This window comes from Hippocampus bargibanti, linkage group LG08 (genome assembly GCF_051943395.1).
Source record: "Hippocampus bargibanti isolate YZ-2025 linkage group LG08, ASM5194339v1, whole genome shotgun sequence".
Lineage (NCBI taxonomy): Eukaryota > Metazoa > Chordata > Actinopteri > Syngnathiformes > Syngnathidae > Hippocampus > Hippocampus bargibanti.
The window spans coordinates 14674185-14699002 of NC_142741.1; the positions used below are offsets into that span (position 1 = coordinate 14674185).

General features: G+C 42.1%; 1 protein-coding gene across 25 annotated transcripts in view; it reads right to left on the minus strand.

Moving 5' to 3' along the window:
- caska (calcium/calmodulin dependent serine protein kinase a) overlaps positions 1–23484 on the minus strand; it is a 151412-nt gene extending 127928 nt beyond the window's left edge. For all 25 annotated transcript variants that reach the window (XM_089002000.1, XM_089001997.1, XM_089002002.1 and 22 more), the window contains exon 1: positions 22835–23484. In XM_089002000.1, the coding sequence (XP_088858126.1) occupies positions 22835–22893 (59 nt within the window). In that variant the 5' untranslated portion in view covers positions 22894–23484. The remainder of the gene's footprint in view (positions 1–22834) is intronic.
- Between the last annotated feature and the right edge of the window lie 1334 nt (positions 23485–24818).

A 24818-nucleotide genomic window follows, 5' to 3' on the forward strand; every position in this document is an offset into this window, starting at 1 on the left:
GGAGAGTGTCCTATAAATTTGTTGGGGAGAGACCTGTTACAAAAATTGCAAATAGCTTTAGTACCAACAGAAGAAGGGTATAAACCCAAAAAAGTGAATTTTCTGGAGTCCTTTGTAGTTGACGCTATGGGGGACCCAGTAAAGGTCGATTCACTAGAATTATGACTGATGGCCACTTTAGGGGCGGAGGACTTTCCAGACGTCCCTGCCACCCTTTGGTCATCGGGAAAAACTGATGTGGGCTTACTTAAAACAGCGAAACCAGTTGAAGTATTGCCTAAAACGACTTATCGACCAAGACTTAAACAATATCCATTAAAACAGGACGCTATTATTGGCATCACCCCTGTAATACGGGATATGGTGAAAGCTGGTATTTTGATTGAAGACCCAACTTGTGAATGTAGTAATACACCGATATTTCCTGTTAAAAAAGTGGAATCTGGAGTTTGGAGAATGGTGCATGATTTACGACAGGTAAATAAATCCATACAATCACGTGCTCCGTGTGTGCCAGACCCGCACACATTATTGAACAGTTTAAAACCTGACAAAAAATGGTTTACAGTGATTGATTTGAGCAATGCCTTTTTCTCCATTCCGTTACACAAAAATTCACGTCATTGGTTCGGATTTACATTTAATGGAAAAAAATATACATATACAAGATTACCACAAGGGTTTACAGATAGTCCTACAATTTTTTCACAGGAAATGTCTTCGTGTATTGCTAATTTTAAACATCCTGAATCTTCTCAGATTCTTTTGTATGTTGACGACATCTTAATTGCTTCACCGACTGAAGATGAGAACAAGACTGTATCAATAGCTTTGTTCCAATATTTAGCGAATACAGGTAACAAAGCTTCTTTGGATAAATTGCAGTTCTGTCAACAAGAAGTAGTTTTCTTAGGACATCTTTTGTCAAGAAAGGGAAGAGAGTTGACAACTACGAGAAAACAGACAATTTTGCAGGTTCCTCGACCTAAGACGAAAAAACAGATGATGACGTTTTTGGGACTGTGCAATTATTGCAGAACTTGGATTCCGCATTATGCACAAGTTACTCAACCATTATTGACACTTATATACCAAGACGAAATGGCACTGAAAGACTCTATTCAGTGGACCGAAGAGGGCAGTAAAGCATTTACAGAATTAAAAAAATTGATAGCAAACACTAGCGTCTTAGCTTTACCTGACTATGACAAACCTTTTGTTCAAACAGTTGACTGCAAAGACAAATACATGACTTCAGTCCTGTTACAAAAGCATGGACAAAAGCTGAGACCAGTTGCATTTTATTCTAAAAGAATAATTCAGATCCAGGCGCTTTGTTGGCAAAATGGTTGTGTGAAATGTTGTACAAGAACAAAGAGGTCCACAGCACGTGTACTGCCGCAGTCCTGTGTTCCCTTTGCAGGAACAGAGAGGCTGCTGGGCCCCCCGAAGGCGCTGATCAAGGTCTGCACCAAAGTCGGAGGGGCCATTCACCGTGCTGATAACAACGCCAACTGCCATCAAGATCGCCGAGAGATCCACCTGGGTGCATCAAAGCCACTGCAAAATCGTTCACCAATCAGATCCGGAGCAGGTGGAAGAGAGACGGAGCCAAACCACTCAATAGCCATGGGTTTGGTCCACATCATCTTGCTGTATGAATTAGTGGAGGCAATCCAGATGACGCACGTAAAGCCTCCCATTCCATCAGCCTGCCAAACTCCACCATTGCAACCAACGATGACAGAAAAGTGCCCTAGCATGGCACATCCTGTAGCCTGCTTGCCACTACAAGATGCAGGAATCATCTCATTTCCTCTTAACATCCTCAGGAACGAAGCACGACAAACTGGAAGTGATTACCCTCATGGTTCTTGGTACGCTCGTATCAAGTCAGGGAAGACTTGGACCACTGGTTGGGACTCCGTTGTGGTCCATTCTGAGCCCAAAACAAAATGGGTTCAAAATAGCTGTGCCCAAGAAGCAAAACGAATTGTCAGAAAGATAACTCAAGGGAACTGGTTAGGAACTGGAACTGGCACAATGACAGATATCCAACTCGTTATCGTAACCCACAAGGTTGCAGGATGCATGGACTTGAGACTCTGTCCTGATTTTCGTGAACATCACACTGGTTTTCCTGTAACTATATGCATGATGTCATCTTTGACAACACCAGTCGTGACATCGCCGTTCAAAAATAAACCACACATCAAACCGACAGCCTGGATGGAAACACCTGACAAAAAAGCCCAAAATTCAGATGTCATGGACGCATTATATCAACCATTTGCAGGAGAAAAACATGACTGGAATCCGTTGTTATCAAACACGTGGTATCGTTATGCTACATTAATTGCTAAACAAAATAGGAAAAGTAATTGCTTTGTTTGTTCTTTTATGCCACATTCTGTAACGCAACAAAGAGTGCATTCAAAGGTATTTGGAGATAAAATGGCTCGAGCTGCGTATATGTTAATATCTTCGCATAAACCTGATCAACATTTTCCAGTTCTTCGCAATGCTTCGAGAGGAGAGATTGTTCCAAGTTTGGATACCATTTTGGAAACTGAAAATCAGGTTATGACCGAGAGCGGATTGCGATTACCAGTATGCGTTGCAATGTACGGTACAGGTCAAAATCTAGGTTTTATAGATGAGAATAGATGTTTATACATGCTACCGTTAAACACCAATGTCACCATTTTACCTGTATCTTCACATCTTTGGTGGTTATGTGGTTGGAAAGTATATTCTTTTATTCCTCCGAAAGCCTACGGTATGTGCGCACCCGTTACTGTAACTGACAATACTTTCATCGTTACCAGTCGTCCAGCACACCATCATGTGAAAAGAAGAGTGTCGTTTAAGCCCCACGATTCGATCTGGGGAACTGATGTTCCAGAACAATTCAAACACCATAGCACGGGAAGTAAGGTAATGTTAGCTCTTTTTCCACAAATTGGAGTAGCTAAAAACATGCTACGAATTGAAACAATTGACTACAGGTTTCAAGTGTTTGTAAACGCCAGTTTGGAAGTAGATGAAATGCAAAACACTGAAATTGCAGCAATTAGACAAATGGTGCTGCAAAATAGAATGGTTTTGGACCTTTTGACAGCGCCACAAGGGGGCGTCTGTGCTATGGTGGGTGATACTTGTTGTACGTACATACCCGAAGAAGCGAATTCCATAAACATGACTGATGCTCTGTCTGTTGTCAGGGATCTCAGAGATGCCATGGCCAAGGATCACCGGCCTGATCAACCGTGGATCTTTGACGGGCTCTTTGGGGGCTCTTGGTATAAGACTTTGCTCAGAATGTTTATCCCATTCGCAATTGTGATTGTACTTATTTTCTTAGTCATTGGTTGTATTATTCCATGCTTAAGAACAATGCTAATGAATATGATAACTAATTCCCAGGTGAATTACGCAAAGGTTTTGTATCAACAAATGTGTGAAGGGGACCCAGTGTTGTAGCTAGGGATAGTACACCATGGCCAGAGAGTGGTTGCTCCAAAGAACAAAAGCAAAAAAAGAAAACGGAGAGCCGAGAAGGAATTTTCCTCATTAAAAAACCCTCAAAAATGGAGAGGTTATATATCACAGCAGCAAAATTGTGATAGAGGTTTTTCGCCTTCTCCATGGTAAGTTAAATAATATTAGACGTTGGATAGATGAGATTAGAATGGTTCCCTGTGCAATTAGTATGACGTGCATGCATGAAATCTTTTGGAAATGTATGAACTGATGTTTAAATGTACAACAGGAGGGAATGATAGAGTGTTTATGCACATTAGTAAACATATTACGTTATTTCATGTTTAGATTAAGTAAACATATGTTTTTTCATGTTTAGCTTAGTATATATTATGAATTGTGCACGTTTAATTTCAGTCTAATTTAGTTAAATAAAACTATCAGTCTTATTAGTTCAATAGCCGTTGGAAGGAAAAGGCAGCGGCTCCAACTTCAATCTGAGACCCGCCCAACACTGAGTTGCTCGTAACCGATTGGACGGGAAAGGTCGACTTGTTCGCAACTGATTGGACAACAGATCGCCACTCTGTATGTTTAAAAACTTGTCGGAGCGGGAGCTCGCTCTCTTTTGCTCTTTTTGCTCTTTCTCTTTGTTCTCTGTGCTCATGTCTTCGTCCCACCGAGACGAGAAGTGCTTTCTCTGTCTCATTAGAATAAAGTAGTTTTTTTGTTCACCATCTATTGTACTTGCTGATATTTTTATCAAGTGAACTCCAGACAATGCGCGAACCAGGAAAGAAAACGAAGTTTTAACCGGACAGAAACCAATTGTGATATGCGGTGTACACGCAGAAGAAAGCTTGCTCTATTTTATAATTTTGCTGTTGTAAATTGGGAATCTCTCCATTGTGAGATAAATAAACATTTTTTTCTTACCTTATTTTAAGATGAACTAGCTTCAAACACATTGCAAAACCCTTCTTTCCAATGACATCCAAACTGCTACAAAACCTAAACAAGATCTCCATAATTTATGAAAACCAGCTGGCCTGTGAAGTTAGTGTATTATTCAAATAGCAAAAGTATTTGGGATTTGATGTCACAATAATCCATTTCCAAAATATCAACATGAAAGCGAGATTAAAAGCGCAAAGGTTGTTTCCCTAGTCCGAATATGAAGCATCACCTGTCGTACATGACAAGACTGAAGTGGTATAGCAATACTATATTATTTTGGGGTCTGACATTTCCCATGAAGTGATAATCTGCCCACCTGATCACATTGCGCCAAAGGGTTTATAAGAATAATCTTAATGCCGTCGATTGGATTGGAAGCCTTCCTAAATGTGAATTGAGAGGAATCTCATCAAGAGAAAAGCGAATGCACAAAAATGTCAAAAAATACTGAATATTCATGTGCATCAAGTTCAATTTCCTCATTAATTACTTAGTTTAGGAAGAATTTGCGGTTCAAGTTAAAGTACCCAATTCAGACTTGTTACATGTTTTAATTGACATGCTTTTCAAGTGTCGCATGGCAACAGAACACAAAGTAGCCGTCATATGCAAATGCTCATTTACGCACAATAACACACCAACACACCAACACACCAACAACACACATATTAAATGATTGTATATTCATTCATTGCATATGCTTTTGCAATGGCTTAGATTTACAGCGTGTGTGTATGTGTGTGTGTACTGTATGTGTGCACGCACAAACATTGGCATGTCAGAAACATTAGAATGACTTGAAACATTGGCAGGGTAAACTCACTGTGTTATACTGCATTGGCAACAACTTGAAAATTGTACATTTTTTTATCCACAGTTGCACACGTATTCAGAGGCCTGCTTGCAATCTGAAACTATTCAATTGCAATAGTTTTTGTCTTCAAACTGCCATTAAACATATTTGAAATTTGCGACTTGAAAGTTATAAAAAAATCTGACATGTGGCACTTGAACCTGGCCATTTTAATCCGGCCCTAGATGGGTGTTAAAGCGAATGTGCAAGAATTTTGACATTAATAAAGGGCAGGATTGTGAATTAGAAAAGAGTAGGCCACACACAATTTTGAGTGGACGCTGAGTAGTCACAGTGAAATAAAAGTAGTTTTGGAAGAAGAGAGTTGAACAGAGCGTAAAAGTGTTCTCTATTACAGCAATTTAGCAACGGGCCTTCAAGCCCGGTGCCACTGGCGACTGTTGCGAAAATGCTTTCAACTCCTTTTAATCTTGCATGAGACTTCTCTTCATGCATTTGTGTGCGAGTTAAATTATTTTTTTTACTTTTTGGCCCTGTAAACTTTAATCACCCTTTGCAGGCCTACAGTATTAAATAGGAATACATCTTAATGCACATGCACACAGACAACGCCCCAAATTGCTATCCCAGCAACAGAACAGAAGAGAGCAGCGACAAGGAATATTGACGGCTTGCACCGGCAAGTGTGCAACGGGCTAATTATTTTCACAGACCATCCAAAAAAATGTAAACAATATTAAACCTGCCTTCTTCACACCAAGGTCTTGCAAAATTTCCCGATCAGATATGTAAATAAGCAACCCAGAATTTATCAACATTTGTGTTCACAAATCTGTGCCTTATATCTTTCGAATTACTCATTCCAGCAACTGCATGAAAAGAATTTCATTTCATTTCATTGGCAAACAAGTACAGTTAGGGCTTGCGAGTTCAGGTTAGAGGCTGACTCTTCATTGGCTCAACGTAATAATAATAATAATAATAATAATAATAATAATAATAATAATAATAATAATAATAATAATCTTTTCCTTTTGGCTTTTCCCTTCAAGGGGTCGCCACAGCAAATCAGTGTCCTCCATCTTTAGAGGTTTGATCCGCATGTTTGTTTTGGCCAAGCTTTTATAATAATAATAATAATAATAATAATAATAATAATAATAATACATATCATTTATAAGCGCCTTTCAAAACTCTCAAAGTCACTTTACAGTAACAAGATACATTTTTCTATGCGTGAGGAGCGGCAGCCGCACGCGCCAGCATTCACTCAACCCGGAAGTAACTCAAATAGAATAGTAAGACAAATAGATAGAAAGATAGCTAGCAAGCCAATAGATAGCTAATAGCTAGCTTGCTAGATAGCTAGCCAGCCAGCCAGATAGCTATTGTACAGTATTACAGAAAAGACAAAGAAAATAGACTTAGCACAATATTTCTTACTGATGTCTACATAAACAAACGTCAAAAGACCGTCTCTGTGTTGTCACAAATGCAAGCCGGTGGTAGTGGACCCCAAAAATGCAGACAGGAGGGAGGAGTGAGGTGTACTGAAGGAATTATATTTTAAACAAAGAGACAAATAAATCCAGAGCTCAGACATGCCAAAAGCAAAACTAATACAAAATGACAAACAATAACTGTGGTTGACGCTAAAAACTAACAGTGACCGGAACATGTTTGAGAACAGGAGCGAAACATGAACGAGAGCATGGACAAAACATGAGCTACAGTGGAGACAGACACGAGTGAAACGTGACAGGAGCAAACAAACAAAAAATGAACCAATCGTTAATGGTCGTGCTGGGAGTCCTTTTGACTGCCACTGATTACAATGACCAACACCAGTTCTACTGCAGGCGAGGCCCGACCGAGCAACTCGTTAGTCGCAAACCGAAATGTGACACGTGTTAAGTCCAGTTGTGGACATGCAGATCGTATTTGAATGTGCTTTATTTTGTTACCATTTGTTCAATGAATATACAGTGTACTTGCAACTGTTTCTATTCTTGACCACCTCTGGCGCTTTACAATGCTTTCTAGCGTGTGGTGGTGGGATATAACGATTAGAATAAAAAGACTCAAGTTATGGTAGCCTGGTGATCGAATTGACCTGACAGTGCAGAGGTACCACGTTAGATTCCAGCTCTGGCACGACTGTGTGTTTTCTCCGGGTGCCATGGTTTTGTCTCACATAACAAAAACATGCATGATAGGCTGAATGGACACTAGGCTAAATTGTCCTTAGGTGTGAGTTTAAGTGCGGATGGTTGTTCATCTGTGTGTGCCCTGCGATTGGCTGGCAACCATTTCAGGGTGTTCCTGGCCTTCTGCCTGAAGACAGCTAGGATCAGCACCAGCAAGCACTGCAACCCTTGTGAGGGTAAAACAGATCAGAAATGGATGGATCGATGGATGGATGCTCAGATTAGCTTTATCTATGTGCTGTTGTGTAAACCAGTTCTGCTTTACTGGAGGCACATTATATTTTATTTTATTTTATTTTTAATTGATCCAAAAACTTAGACAGAGACTTAAACCATGTTTGTACTAAATCTTCACATTAGTCATGGTTTACATGGATTTGTATGAAACCAAATGACAAAACGGTATGAGACGTGGAGATCGTTGTAAATACTGTATCATGTAATGTGATTCATCAGGGAGTTTAAAGAGTTTGATGGTTCTCTTTATTTGTAAGTAGGTTCGTTGTCAGATCTCCCAGGCAGGTGACGCGCAGAGCTTGATCGTGGCGTGGAGTTGAGCAAGTCGTGCCGTGATGTCCGGCCGACGCCCGGCGTGAGCCGGGCGTGAGTCTGAGGTGATTCTGCCCCGTGGTTCGCCCAATCTCTCTGTCCCGCGACAGCTTCTTTTATACAATTTGCAAGCGTGTGCTATGCGTCAGGGTGATACGCACATCAAGGAGATCAAAGAATTGAAAGACATGAAAGTGTTGAAAAGCGCACTTCAAAATCATACACTCGTGTGACGCAACAGGGCTCCCCTCCTGGATCCGAAGTCGGTGAAAACGATGAAGGAAAAAGAAATAAAAACAAAAGTCATTCTGCGACATGGTGAGGCCAGGCAAGATGACGGTCACCGGGCATGGCAGGCGTCGGTGGGGTGGTTTCCGAGGAGGTTTCGTGGTGCCTGAAGTCGTTGTACTGGAGCACGGCAAAGAGTGCCCTACGACTGCCAGTTTGAGTCGATCGATGGAAACTTTCCTCGCGGCCGTCGAGTCGATGCCGGAAGGTCTTCTCACTGTGAGTTGTTCGGCTGGGATCGGTCAAGTCGGAGAATCGATGAGGGATTGTGAGGACGAAGGTGCGTGGGGTTGGCCATGCTGCCGGGCTCGGACAGGCCGGTCATCGGCGACGGTGGCGATGATCGCGCTGCCATGGCGCTCTGCAGGACGCTGAGGAAGAACGGTGACGTCGGCGGCCGTGTCGGCCATGAAGCGTCTTCCCGAAGTCCGATCGTGGACATATATGATGTCCGATCGTGGACATAAGCGATGTCCGACGATGTGCGATCGTGGACATATACGATGCAGCTAGTTGCAGAGTCGCCAGGCGAATTGGACGATGTCGGCCATCAGGGTGCGGCAGGTTTCACGGTGGAGTCGGGGCGCCCACGGGTGGTGGCGGTCCATCGGGAGCTCGGCTTGAGGGGTCTTGCTGTGAAGATGCCGGGTTCACGGGCGGCTGGGAAATCTGGGTGTTTCCATTTGGAGAGTTGATTGGGCTGAGGAGGAGGGAAAAAAATGCTCCTGGCTGGCTCGCCAATAAAGAGTTTGATGGTTCTCTTTATTTGTAAGTAGGTTCGTTGTCAGATCTCCCAGGCAGGTGACGCGCAGAGCTTGATCGTGGCGTGGAGTTGAGCAAGTCGTGCCGTGATGTCCGGCCGACGCCCGGCGTGAGTCTGAGATGATTCTGCCCCGTGGTGCGCCCAATCTCTCTGTCCCGCGACAGCTTCTTTTATACAATTTGCAAGCGTGTGCTATGCGTCAGGGTGATACGCACATCAAGGAGATCAAAGAATTGAAAGACATGAAAGTGTTGAAAAGCGCACTTCAAAATCATACACTCGTGTGACGCAACAAGTTCACTCATCTATATAGCACATGATCCGTTATTTTTTTCACACTTATTCAGGCAACAGCTTGGTAAATTAAGGAATTTAAAAAAGTTTTGCTGTCAAAGAAATGTTCCATCAGAACAATTACATTTTCAATTACATAAATGACGATTTTACGCATTTACGTCGTGACAGGACACACACAAACTGGACGCACACATCATTTGTAGGAGGCAACTGTTTATCTGGCCGTGCTTGGCATTGTGAAGGGGAAAACATTTACTTGTGTTTAAGGATAAATCACTGTTTGTTTTGTGAATGAATTTATCAGGGTTCCGGGGGACGGGGGGGGGTACACTTTCCTTTGCAAATATTGCATGGAATATTTGCAATGGAATGGAAGTCATTTTTTAATGGATAAAGATATAGTAGATATTTGAGCTTTGTGCTTTGTAGTCTGGAAATGTTATTTCAAATAAAGGGTCAGCTTCAAAATGAGTGAGGCCAAAAAGAAGGTAACAAAAATTATACAAAAAAAACTTAAGTGAGCAGAATCACATTCAAAGATTTTGTTATCAACATACAGCTAAGTTGTTACCAGAGGTAAGTAACAATTGTTTTTACATTTTGTGTTTCAAACATCAACAAGTATGAAACGTGAACAAATTATACATGATTATATGTATGAAGTGGTGGTCAAGTAGTCGAGTGGATAGCACACTGGCTTCACAGTGCAGAGGTTGTGAGTTCAAGACCCAGTCCGACCTTCCAGTGTGGAGTTCGCATGTTCTCACCTGGTTTGCCTGGGTTTTCTAAGGGTCCTCCGGTTTCCTCCCACATTCCAAAAACATGCATGGCAGGCTGAGTGAACACTCCAAATAGTCTCTCGGTGTGAGTGTGAGCGCGAATGGTTGTTTGTCTCTGTGTGCCTTGCGATTGGCTGGCAACCAATTCAGGGTGTCCCTTGCTTAGTGCCCAAAGACGGTTGGGATAGGCTCCAGCACACCACGCGACCCTAACGAGGATAAAGCCGAACAGGATGGATATATGTATGAAAAATAAGAATTTGAAAATGTTACACAAACAACATCCTGGAATACCTTCAAATCATGAAATGTGCCCCCAGCTTGTGTTTTCAAACCTCTGACCTCACAAGATGGATTTTAACATGGATCCATTGACAAAGCGTAAATAAAGTGTTGTTTACAGGCCACTAAGTTCTCCGAGCAGAGAGAGAAAGAGAGGGAGCTGTCCTGACAAACTCACATAGTACAGATCATTGTATGTGTGGGCTATGACCCACTTCATTGCATTATGCATTGTTAATTGGTATGCACTTCAGGACCTCATGATGCTGGTTATATCTCCAAAATAATCAGACACCATGCTCTTTTCTGATACCTATTCTTCTTCTGATTAGACAAGTAGTGAACATACCCATTTTCTTGTCAACTAATCAACCAGGAAGTGATTCCCTAAGAATCCCTAAATACATCTCATCTTAAAATCATGTATCATGTCCCAGTAGTCAAGTGATTAGCACACCAAAATCACAGTGCAGATGCAGTGAGTTCAAGACCCGATCAGGACTACCTGTGTGGAGTTTGCATGTTATCCCCGGGTCTATGTGGGTGTAGATGTGAATGGGACCAGTGAATGTTAGTTTGTCTCTGTGTACCCTGCGATTGGCTGGCATCCAATTTAGGGTTTCCCCTGCCTATTGCCTGAAGACGGTTGGGATAGGCTCCTTTATCCATAAGGATAAAGCGGTCTGGAAAATGGATGGATAGATGGATGAATAGAAGGATACCTGGATGGATGGATGGATGGATGGATGGATGGATGGATGGATGGATGGATGGATGGATGGATGGATGGATGGATGGATGGACGGACGGACGATCATGTAAGTATCCAACTTTGTGGAAGCAGTTTGGGAAAGACCTGCATTTCCATCATAAACATGTGGATTAAGCAAGGTCCACAATACCTTTGAGGTAAACTAAAATGCGGATGGTAACGTTTCTTCTCACTATAAAAAACATCACATCAAAGAAACTGACTGATTTGCCAAACGGCACAGTTTGCAACTCCCTATGTTGGGAAGTCATCCCTGATTGCCACGTGTTGCTTGCAGTATGCAACAATAGTGTTGTTTCATCCTCCCTGGGTGTGTTTTAAACAGTTTAATGAGTGGTGTTTATTTTTAAATTAAACACACAACAAAATGTGTCACAAATGTTGCACATTTAAATATAAGACATATTTCACCCTCCAAATATATGCAGTACCAATGCCATCCATCCATCTTCTGCCGCTTATCTGGGGTCGGGTCGCGGGGGCAGTAGCTTCAGTAGGGAAGCCCAGACTTCCCTTTCTCCAGCACTTCCAGCTCGTTCTGGCGGATTCCGATGCGTTCCCAGGCCACCTGAGAGACATAGTCTCTCCAGCGGTCACGGCCCATAGCTAGTGACCATAGATGAGGGTTGGGACGTAGATCGACCGTGAAATTGGCTCAGCTTCTTCTTCACCACGACAGATCGGTACAAAGTCCGCATCACAACAGACGCCGCACCGATTCGCCTGTCGATCTCTCGCTCCCTCGTACCCTCATTCGTGAACAAGACTCCCAGATACTTCAACTCTTCCACATGAGGGAAGATCTCCTCCTCGATCCGGAGAGGGCACTCCACCCTTTTCCAACTGAGAACCATTGTCTCAGATTTGTAGGTGCTGATTCACAATCGGCTGTAAAAATGCTCCAGAGAGAGTTGAAAAGCCCCGCTTGAAGACCCCAACAGTACCACATCGTCTGAAAAAAGAAGAGATGCTATACTGAGGCCACCAAAACGGAACCTAAAAATTGCTGCGCCTAAAAATTCTGTCCATAAATTATGAATAGAATTGGTGACAAAGAGCAGCCTCACTGGAAACGATTCCAACTTACAGCCGGTAATGCGATCCAGACTGACATCGGTCGTATAGGGTCATAACGAACGGCCCGTATCAGGTATTCCTGTACCCCATACTCCCGAAGCACCTTGCACAGAACTCCCCGTGGGACCCTGCTAAGGGTGTAGAGCTGGTCCACTGTTACACGGCCGAGACAAAAACCACACTGGTCCTTTTCAATCTGAGGCTGGACTTCCCGACGGACCAATGCCAATGCAGTCAATGGGAAATCCTATTGACAGGCTCATAGATAAAACAACTCAATGGTAAACATATCGTACTTATAACAGTACGTTAAGACATTGTGTGTGAAAGTAGCATCAGGTTTTGTGACAATGTCCACTTTCGATGAAAAGGAAATGTAAATTTCTCCACTGTGAGGCTAATAAAGGCAAATCCAATACAATCTTCAGCCGTCATCTGTACTTCTTTGAAGTTTCCAAGAACTTCGTTAGCAAACTAAATGGTAGTTTAGGCCCTATATATATCCCTACTCCTATTGTGCCTAAACTACCAGTAAGACTTTAGTTTGCTGACGAAGTTTCTTGGATTAGAAGCAAAAAGTCCGACACCTTCAAAGAAGTATAGATGACGGCTGAAGAAACCTTTTCATCGATGGACCACTCCTGTACGACTGAGAGCTCACACAGACGCAATATCCACTTTTCTAAATGTCCTACCTCCTCTTAGATGTACAAAAGTACACATAGCCTTCTAGAATATGAAGCAGAAACCAATAAGTAACTTCAGTGCTCATGTGTGGCGTTGACTGTTTTCACACTTGCCACCTGGCATCTACAGCGCCACAAAGGAAATATATTTTTCCTGTGTCCTATAAAGTGTGTACTCCTCTCCTGGGAAGAGTCGAGGGTTCTTACAAGGCTACTACACATTTACCTACTTTCGGTTAGTAAGGTGCACATGGTACGTTATTAATTTCCTTATTGACTGAATGTTTTATTGAACTTATTGTAATGTTGTCGTTTCAATGTCCTTTATAATTTCCACGGTGTTTCAAGTGTTTCACAATAAATGTTGTGACATCAATACGAAGCGTCATCCTTGACCGGGGTAGATACACACTTTTCGCCTTACACACTCTGTCTGGGAACCAATTGAATTCGTAAGCCAATGTATCATTGTATTATTATTATTATTATTATTATTATTAAATGGGTGTTGTCCATTACCACAAAAGCTGCTGTCACACACTCGACTTTACAGCACTTATGAAGTATTGTCAGTTAAAAAACAATGTGTACAGTATGCCATACCTCGGTGCTCTTTGCCACTTGGACTTGGGGACAAAGTTACAGTTCAGAAACAGAAAGTCATGTCCCATTGTAAAGCACCACATTCGCATTAAAAGTGATGTGATTAGGAGCCTCTGCAGACTCTTCACTGCAAAGCCACTTGTCACACTGCTGTGCTTGTGTCACTCCCTAAGCTTTTAGGCAGTTTATATCTCAAGGAATCTTTGACAACGTGGAAATCCTCAGTCATGCAAGAGGAGCGCAATACTGAGCTCACAAGGGAAAGCGATTAAGCTTGCCAATCTGACGACAAATGGTAGGCCTTCAACACTCCCCTCTAGGAAATTTCAGAATTCAAGTCATGCCATTTGGTATCAGCAAACCCCCCTCCGTATTCCAGTCTTAGTAATAACATTGTTAGGGATATGCTAAATGTTTTCAGCTTTGTGTATTTAGACAACATTTTGATATTTATGATTAATATTCAACAACATAGACCACATGTATGGAAAGTTCTTCAAAGACTCCAAGAGAGCAGGCTTAATGTAAAAGCAGAAACATGTGCATTTTATTCCGAGTATGTCAGTTTTTTTAGCATTTATTATTGAAAAGGGACAACTCCGACCAGAACCTTCAAAAATGAAGGCCACAGTTATCAACTTGGTGCCTGTGGGTACCACGGTGCCCTCTCGGACTACATGAGTAGACAATGGGCCTATTTCCAAAATAGCTCATCAGTGATTAGACACTGTGACTCTCCAGGAATATTGTAGATACTATATGCAGATGTTTACAATAGCTACCGTAACCAAGGAGAAATGTAGGATAATGGTGAGTGTGCTGACTTGTTTACGGCTGTTGAACTGTCAGTCAAAATAGCTGCGCATTAGCCACAGTAACAACCGCCATAACAACGAGGAAGTTATGATTGTATAGTTGTCAATGCTGTATGCTATGTGTTCAATTATACTATTTTAAGTGCAAATTATAAAAAATGCTTTGTTACAGCGACAGCTGTTGTTTGTGAAAGCGCCATACAACTACTGATGTATTGTACAGTATTGATAGTCAATTCATTTCAAAACACTATTCGTCCCCAAGGGGTTATTTCAAAAGGAGCAGCATGAAAAATAAAAGTGGAAAGCCAACAAACAAAACACTACAGCTACTTGCCAGTAAAATGATATGTACATTAAAAATGCCAGTCACAGTTCAGGCAAGAAAGGGTCAAAGTTGCCCTTCGTTGTGTCATATAAAGTGGACGTCACAGCCCTTAACCCACACATTAAACTCAGAGCCCCCGCGGGGGACAGATCCGGTTTGTCATGTCATTTTATGTGGCACGCGAAAGCAAATCATGTGTGTCAACTTAAAATGATCCTTGCAAAAATCTGTGCCGAAATTTCAAATTGTCATGTGTTATTGGATTTGGATTGGGTTGGATTTGCCTTTATTAGTCTTGCAGTGGAGAAATTTACAAGAACACTTTCTCTTTATGGCCACTTGAACAGTAATTCGGCAAATTTAACTATTTTAAAAAAAATGTAATCCGGTTATTGCTTGTGTACAGTAATACAATGAGATGATTGAAAATTTTTGGTGGTTTCATTCTAACATCCGTGTCCAGGGGAATACGTGACTGAGTTTGAATGGGAGCCACATGAAATGTAGTGTATGTAATGAAATTATGCAAATTTCCCAGAGTGGAGTGGAAGGTTTCACGATTGCAAAAGCAGACAGAACTGGGGAGTTCCATAATTTTTAGCAGACTTTGGTGAGACGAAGTCGGAGCGATATTACGCCTAATAATGCTGTGCGACTAATGGTCTGTAAGATACTTCTGTGTTTTTCACAAGAGGTGGCTTTAGTTATCAGTAAAAATCTAATAGCACCCAACATAGACAAAAACAGTCAGATCTAATTATCTGTATCGGACGATCTTTGAGGCTGCAGTATTAGAAGTGAAAAAGTGATATCAAGCCATTGTTAGTTGGAATTTAGAACCCCTTCAAAGCCTGATTTTACCTACTTTTAGATATTCAACTTTTACACTGGTGTGACCAGAGCTGTTTGTATTTCTTTATTTGACATGCCAAGTTCTAGCAGTGATGTTTGTTCCGGCTTGATGTGAATGCATACATATTTTAAGTGGCCGAGTGTGAGTTGTTGCTGCTATATCATCTATGTGTAATTGTGCGTGCTGGAACCAGCCTCTCAGCACATTTTCTCCCACCCACCGACCCCCAACAGAGTGCCTAAGATTTTATTATACAAGCAGCTAGCATGCGTGTGCGCACACTCACATAGACACGAACACACACACACGACCCCCGGGAGGCAACAACAACACATGTACTGTACGTCCGCCACAAGGCTCAGGACCCCATTCAGTCAAAATGCACGAGCGCAATATTGTCTTTTTTTATTTTTCATTATGAAGCACATCATTTTCCTATTCTGTACATTTTACCGGTAATAACTGACATCTGGCTTGTCCTCAAAATGTATAAGCAGTGCCCAATCTGCCTTTAGTCCTGGCATCAACTGTTGTGTGTGTTTTTTTAGCTCACAGACAAAACCAGCTGATGAGGACAGTCCATCCCAGTGCTCGTCTAGAATCTTCATGCAAATTTATTCAGCCGTAATAACGTTCAAAATGGAACCAACATTTGGACTGAATCATCTGGATTTTTTTTTGTTTACATGCCCTAATGGGCTAAACTGTCAAAGAGCTTGAATTTTTGTATCCTATTTTTTTATTCAGCAGACCCTCTCAAATTACTTTGGATTGAGATTTTATTCAAATCTCTGAGCATGATTCCTTTTTATTATTGTATAAGTCTGTCAATCATCAATTTACCCATCGATCAACTTTTGGATAGCACATGCTCCTTTTGAGCTGCGTGCCAACAGCAACGCTAACCGAGGAGGCTCAAAGGTTTATGTGTGTAGACAACAAGAAAAACAACATTTTTTTCGAATGTTAGATAAATGATAGCACAGTGTGCTAAGCACACTGTGCTATCATGGCTTTACCAAAAAAAGTAAATTCTCATGAAAATCAGTTGTGAAATTAGGATATTACGACTCCATTTTAATGCCATACATACCCTTGGCGTCAACCTCTCCAACATGTCCACCATGTTAGAGAGTATTAGTTACTAGTTACGATAATGATTTATTATGATGGAATTATGGGAATTTATTGAAATCTGCCATAAAGTTCTGAGATTTGGTTCAAATCACATGATTGGTGTCTTATTGAATAAAAATCAATGATTAATAAAACTCTCCTGTGTAAAATTAAATTGAGAACATTTCAGTCATGCATATCGAATCCTCGCCCTTGGCATTCCCATTAGGTTCCCAAGTGTATTATAAAGTCAATGGAGTTGGCAAAGATATGTATGAATATGTATCGGGCGGGATGATTGTCATGATGCAAGTTGTGGTTAGGTGGGTCATCTGAGCTCAATATGAACTGGAAGACATGGCGCTGTGACAGCCAATCACGTACAGGGCACACAGACATAGCGAAAAAAAAGTAGGGCAAATTAAGACACAAGTGCTGTCCTACACAGCCAGCTTCCAATGTCGGGACCAAGCTAAAACAAGTGGTTGCAGAAAAAGTGAGGAAGTTGCTGAGTGATCCAAAAGGTGGATTGTCTTTTTTACAGCTCTAGAAAAATAAATACAGTAATACCATTTAGCATTAGCCAATGTTTTAGTCGAATCATAGGTAAATTCATTGACTAGTGATGTTAACTTATTTTCTTTTTGCGAACGGATGAAGAGATGCCTCTCCTCTTTTATGTTGTGGCGTACCACAAATGAAAGAAACATGGATGGATGATCTATGTCAGGGGTTGGGAACCTATGGCTCGCGAGCCATATATGGCTCTTTTGATGATTGCGTATGGCTCGCCGATAAAACTACATAAAGTCTCGTTATATCGATATTCTCTGGAGTCCGAAAAAATATCGATATAACCGGGACTATCGATATATCCGACCCTGTGCGCATGTAATTTTCTCCTTGCGTTCATCGAAATAGTATTGTATTAAGCGGTACTATCGATATAACCGATATCGATATAACGAGACTTTACTGTATATACATATTCTCGTTTTTTTCGCCGTTGATTTCCTGTTGGGGCTGCAGTTGGCGGAAAGCGCAATTTTGATTGGATGACACTGGCAGTCAGTCGAAACAGGTAAACGCCCCTTTAAATGAGCCCCACGAGTGCACTTCAGCTTGAATTCACCGGAGGATTCATTAGCCTTTGAGGAGAGAAAATGTTCGGATTCGAATTTGCAATGAAACAACACCATCGATGAAACAGTCGAATGTCAGTGACATTTTAACAAGCCCCGTGTTCACGTTAGCATCAACATACTTCTGCGAGAAGTAGATTGCAGATAGCAAGTGTGGAAGCTTATGAGCCGTGCGCAGGCTAGCTAGCAGTAACTCCGCCTCCGGACCGGCAAGTTGAATTTCATTCCGATCGTTTGCCTGGATTTTTACTCATCACGAGGAACGGAAAAACATTCATGTTAACGGTGAGTACTATCACAAAGTTAGTTTAAAAAATCCATTCTGATATTTTGTTGAAAAGTGGCCGCGTGTGTTCGTGCGCGCCCGTGTGCGTGTGTGTGTGCGCGCGCGCGTGGCTCTCGCTGAAGAACATTTCTAAATATTTTACTTTTATGGCTCTCTTAGTCAAAAAGGTTCCCGACCCCTGATCTATGTCTATGAGATTTTCCTTTTTCCATTCGGGAGTGACTTTTTTTAAACATAAATATCTTGATTACGACAGAAATCTAAAACATTACATAATGGCATCCATGCTCTGAAAAGTCAACTTCAATACCAGGCAAGATGAAAATGAGGGGAATTTCCTCATTTTACTCATGGACTTAATAATATCTGCAATGGAATAGTACATTATAGTACAGCGGTATACTGCTAAATCTTCAACGTGTGCACTGTTATGGCTATCTTGGCTCCATTAGCAAGCATGTGGAGACAGATGTTGGCCTCATATTCGCTTAATGGCTGCTGGCGTCAACATTGTCGCAGCTACATTTGAATTGAACCTGGATGGCTTGTGGAGTAGTTATAGTTGCCACGTATCACCTCAAAGACTGTTTTGTTAAACAGGGATTATGAAATAGTGATGAATTTTTGGCCCCAAAACTATGTTTTGACTTTGGAGAATTTGCCTAAAGACAGCATGACCCGGAGTAAAGGGTAATGTAAGGTAAAGGACCACCTTTCTCGCTATAAATTCGACAGATTCCCTTACTGACTGATGCATCGTCCCACCAAAAGTGACTGGTCTAATTCTTGTCTTTTTTGGCCTTCACATCTCCATTTACTTGCGGCTCTGAGGTTAACACTCCCAAACTGAGGTTTGGGAGATAATTCAATTTCAATATATATCACAGTAGACACATGATCAATATCAGAATCAATATCAGAATCAGAATCATCTTTATTGCCAAGTATGTAGAACACACAAGGAATTTGTTTCCGGTAGAGCAGGCTGCACTAGTATTATCATCAAAAAATTGCAAATATCAATAGAAATTGTGCTCAATATAGTATCAATTGAAAAAAATAAACGAGGAAGCAAACCCAAACTTTGCATTTGGTTAGTAGTGTGTTTCAGTGCACAATGAACGAATTTTGCAAGCCGTGCTTGATGAATCAGTGAAGAAATGTGCACATTCAAATGCTTAATTAAAGTGTGGTTTATCTGTTGAAATGAATGAGAAGTCATCTCAGTGCAACTGTTGCAATATTTTCTCTCTCTCTTCTCTCTGTCTCTCTCTCTCTTTCTCACCCCCCTCCCACACACACCAAATGAATATAGAGCACTTGATACCATCAAAATGTCATGTGAATTTGTACAATCAAAGTTGCAACAAAGCAAACCTCAAAGTCCATTTAAAAAACAACTATCCCACATAATTTATTCAACTGGTGACACAAAATAAAAACATATTGACACTTACAGGTGTCTTCCGTTTTTTATGCACTAGTGATGCACAGGCAGGTTTTGATGATGAAGAAAGCTGTTGTACTTCTCTTTGGTTGTGAAGTTGCACTGCTTCTCAGATGGGAGATGTTCCAGCACCCTTCAGCCCCACGGCGATCCCGTTCAGGATAAGCAATGTTGAAAATGGATGGATGAATGTTACAAAATACACAAACAAATCAACTTCCACCAAAGGTGCGTCTGATATTTTGGATTGCCACTGGTGTGTGTTTAAGACACAATTTTCAGGCTTGCCAAAACATGCAGTGTAGGTCTTATCAGCCTGGCGAGCATCTCGGAAAGACCCTCCAGCAGGTACCCAGGCTTTAACTGACTGATTGTTAGCTTTGTGGACCCAAAGCAGGGCATCATTTCCAATGACGTTTGCTTATTTGTGTGTCGCTAGAAGCAGGAACAGATTCCTTTCCTGTGCTCGTTCAAGCGCCTCTGTTGTGTACAAATACATACAAAGCAAGCGTCTCCCTCGATGAGCCTTTCTTTCCTCGGCTGACTCATGAAACGCTACGTTATCAGCTGCTCGTTCCCTCGGTGAAATGAAGGTACTGAAGCTTATTTTGCAAAACAAAAAGGGTGAGTGCAACGGATGTGAAAGAGAATAAACGCCCGCAGAGGATGGGCCGCCATAAACTAAACACAGCCGTTTATAACCAGTTTGGGTTATTAGTCATCCCCGTGGCATCAGCACAGCAGCAAGAAAATGTTTCACGTTAATTGCACATGCCATTCTAAAAACATTGCAGCAGTGCAGATGAAATAAACAGAATCCGCCAACAAATGAAAGAAGAAGCAGAAAACAGAAGGTAATAGCAACAAATTAACCAAATGCACAGCGGATTGGCAGCCATGACTTGTGAAGATGATGCTATTTTGGCAAGAGAAGTTCCTCACGTAGCAGTCTCCAGAGAGACTTGGAGAAGGAAGTTGAAGCCCATGGTAAGACATCAAATCAAGGCAATACAATACAATACAATACATACAATACATACATACATACATACATACATACATACACACACACACGCACGCACGCACGCACGCACACACACACACACACACACACACACACACACACACACACACACACACACACACACACACACACACACACACACACACACACACACATACATACATACATACATACATACATACATACATACATACATACATACATACATACATACATACATACATTTTCTGTATGGCTTTATCCTCGTTAGGGTCGCGGGGTGTGCAGGAGCCTATCTTAGCCGTCTTCTGGCACTAAACGGGACACCCTGAATTGGTTGCCAGCCAATCGCAAGGCACAGAGACAAACATCCATTCGCGCTCACACTCACACCTATAGACAATTTGGAGTGTTCATTCAGCCTGCCATGCATGTTTTGCGAAGGAAGGGAGGAAACCGGAGGACCCGGAGAAACCCCACGCAGGCCTGGGGAGAACATGCAAACTCCGCACAGGGAGGCCGGACCGGGTTTTGAAGTCACCGCCTCTGCACTGTGAAGCTGGCGTGCTAACCACTCGACTAACAGGCCGGCTTGCCTCCATTGTATTTAAGAATATAAATTTAACTTGTAGCAATATATATATGATAATAAAATGTGTATTTCAATAATAAGACACACACAGAGGGTTTTTTAGGCAGTCATCACAGCCCTCTGAGAGAAACCATTACTGCGATGTGGCCTCATGCAAAAACCCATTTCACAGTCACGGCAAAGTCAATTATATATGGTCTGAATATGTTACACTGGAGGCATGTCCATCATTAAATAAGCAAAATAACAGAGTCGTGTCGAGGTTACAGTCCTTGTAATCTTCATGCAGGAAAGACTCAGCCTTGGCCAATGAAAGAGTGGTCGACATCTTAACATATTCATTATTGTTGACTCACAGTGGGCGCGGGGTGAATTTCGACTGGTGAGCGTGTCGGTCTCACAGTGTCGAGGTGCAGGATTCGATCCCAGCTACGACCTTCCTGTATGGAGTTTGCATACTCTCGCCATGCCTGTAGGGGGTTTCCCCCTTGCACTCTGATTCCTCCCACTTTCCATACATGGCAGGTTAATTGATCAATCGAAAGTCCCCCTAAGTGTGAGTGTGAGTACGGATGGTAGTGCATCTATGTGTGCTCTGTGACTGGGTGGTATCCCTTGCTCACTGCCCAAAGATGGCTGCAATAGGCGGCATCACACACAGCAAACTTTATGAGTTTAATTGGATCATAACATGGATGGATGGATGGATGGATGGATGGATGGATGGATGGATGGATGGATGGATGGATGGATGGATGGATGGATGGATGGATCCAGTTTTTATGACACTTTTGGTGGTGTGTTGTGAGATCTTTTCTGAAGTGAAACATGTCAAGAAAGGTTGGAAAACCCTGCTGTGGGCGTAAAAATCGGAATTCAACCTGCTGTGCAAATCAAGCCAAGCTGTCTGTTTTCACAAAACCGGGGTGGGAGAAGTGAAGCTCCCCACAATTATCCTGCCTGACAAGAATTCCCTTAAATACAGGTGCCATCCTGCCTCCATACAGCCGTGATGCCAACTCACAAGATGGAAAAAAAGTGCAACGTCTTGACTTTCGTTCCCTCCAGTTTTCGAACGTCTGCATAGATGTCATGCATCTTGAGAACAGGGAAGCTGTTCATGTTCGGCTGATCTCATGGTAAAAAAAATATGCACACATTTGGATGAAAGTATTTACAAGGAGAGGGCATTAACCTGAACCGTCACTCCCTAAACATGACCAGATGTATGCAGCGTGCGATTTAGGATAGTGCGTATACGCGTGTTTGTGCAGACGGGTGAGTAAACGCGCGCATTAACCTCGGTATAAAGTTACCACCTAAAGTCCTAGAATAACATTGTGCAGGGTTGCAAACTAAATATGTCCTCAAAACGTTTTGATAATACAAGTGGAAACGCAACAATTGTTTTCCATGACTTATCTTGTTAGTGAAAATGTGTGTTTTATAAATGCACCACTTTTACAAGCGAGCTCGGTGGTCGACACGAGAGGGATTAAGGGATCATAGACACCAATGAAGCTTCCATTGATTCAGCCACAATGACGCCACATTAAAAGCGTGCCCATTACAATATGAGCACTGTACAGGCGCGCTCGCTAATTGGAGAGGCAGGAATAACAGCGGTAAAAAGAACACTTCTCGATCACCTCGCAGATCGATTGCGGTAATAACAGCTCCAAAGCAAACACTTACTTCCCAATCACTTCGCAGAGCTCGTACACATCTTCGAAGAGAATGTCGTCGTCCGCCATAGTCCCAATTTCACCGGGAAGGTGCAAATCCCAAGTAACACGGGGCTAGACTCCAAACAGTGAAAAAAAAGGGCCACGATCAGGTGCCCGTTGACAGAAATGACTGACAAACGTCGTCCGCGCCCAACGGCGGCTGTGTAGTCGGTAGATGACGTTCGTGAAAGCTCTCTTAGCGCCCCCGGCTCCCCTTCTATAATTCTGATACGTTTTTGGGTACGAAGCGGCGCAGGGGGGCTCGGTAATCCCGGTGTGGACCACCACGAGTCCGGCCCCGCCTTTCACAGTTTTCCCGATGACACCCTCCGGGGTGAGAAAGCAACCGATTCTAGCCTCAGTCTTGCAATCAATCCAGCGTGCTGCTCGCATCCACTTTAATATGTGTCCAGGTGGGTTTACACTTAGATTCACATCCCGAGAACCCGCCGTTTGACAACCTTCGTGCCCGCCGGGACGCGGCTGCACACCGTCGATTCTGCTCTCTGCGAATCTTAAATTGTTGGCGAAAATTCCAAACGCGTCTCGTCCCCTCGCGTCGCGCTGTACTCCACTGCACTTCTACGGCTACGTGTTTTCTTCTCCCGATCAATGTCTTTCGTTCAGCTCCACTGAGCAATCCAAAAAGCCATGCTCCGCCCACCACAAAAGTGGTTGTGAAACTGCTCCCCGCCGTCTTCCATGTTGGCGCAGGGTAGATTCCCAGAGTTCCTTGAGGGAGACTGAAGCAGTTAGAGCCAACATGGCGACGCGACAAGCCGCGGTAGCCACAGTTTCCTCGGGTCTTTTTCATTGAGCAGGGGGTAGTCCAAGTGGGTTCAAAGACGTGAAACTAACCTCACCTTTAAAGAAAAATAAATGAATAAAATAAAAGGATATTCTCTTGTTTCGAGTCATATCATTTGAATTGTCAGAGAAAAGAAGAAAAACTAAATATATAAAACATATTCATACCTGTCAATTTATACGTTTCCCCCGCATTATATACGTTTTTTTAATCATTTCAAATTATGTACGACGCACGACAACTTTTATACAGAAAAAAAAATGAAATTGTGCACCGATCTTAAAATCCAGTTGTCTCAACTGCTGGTAACCAATGTTTCCGCCGATTGTTACGAATGTCACGGCAAACCAGGAAAAGTAATCCTAAATCATATATTTTTTTATCGCTGCGCAAGGTAGGATTGATAATTGCATAACGTGCACATCTGTGGTAAAATGTCTGCATTTCTGCTTGTGTTAGCATTTTTTTAAATAATTTCAAGGTTCACAGGTATGCGTGTCACAGATCAATGTAACTATATTTCAGGGACACGTACATTGGATTGGATTGGATTGGATTGGATATGCCTTTATTAGTCTCACAGTGGAGAAATTTACATTTCACAGCAGCAAAGTGATGAAAGGAATGAAAGTAGAAAAACAAAATACATGAGCTGCTGGAAAGGCAGCCACTCTCGCGGCGCTGTCTTGTCAAAAAAAAAAAAAAAACTAAATAATATGACAGCATAGAGACAATATGACAAAACAAAGACACAGAGAGACATTCATTCTTCAGGACTTGCTGTACCCTCTTTGTGATGACATGAAGCAGTTCTAGATGAAAGAGGAGAGGATCAAAGCGTCTTTCCACCAGTGGATCAGGGACATCATGGTGGAATGTGCACGTCGACTAAAAGCTAAATGTTGAAAGCAAACACGCAGCTGTAGCATCCATTGACGAAAATAGATTGTCTCACATCTCCTGTTCCACATGCACGCACATATTCCTGTGTCATACACGCACGTACACACAAACACGTTGATAGTGTACTGATAAAGTATAATTATAATAAATAATAATAATAATAATAATAATAATAATAATAATAATAATAATAATAATAATAATACATTTGATTTCAAGCGCCTTACAAAGCTCTCAAGGA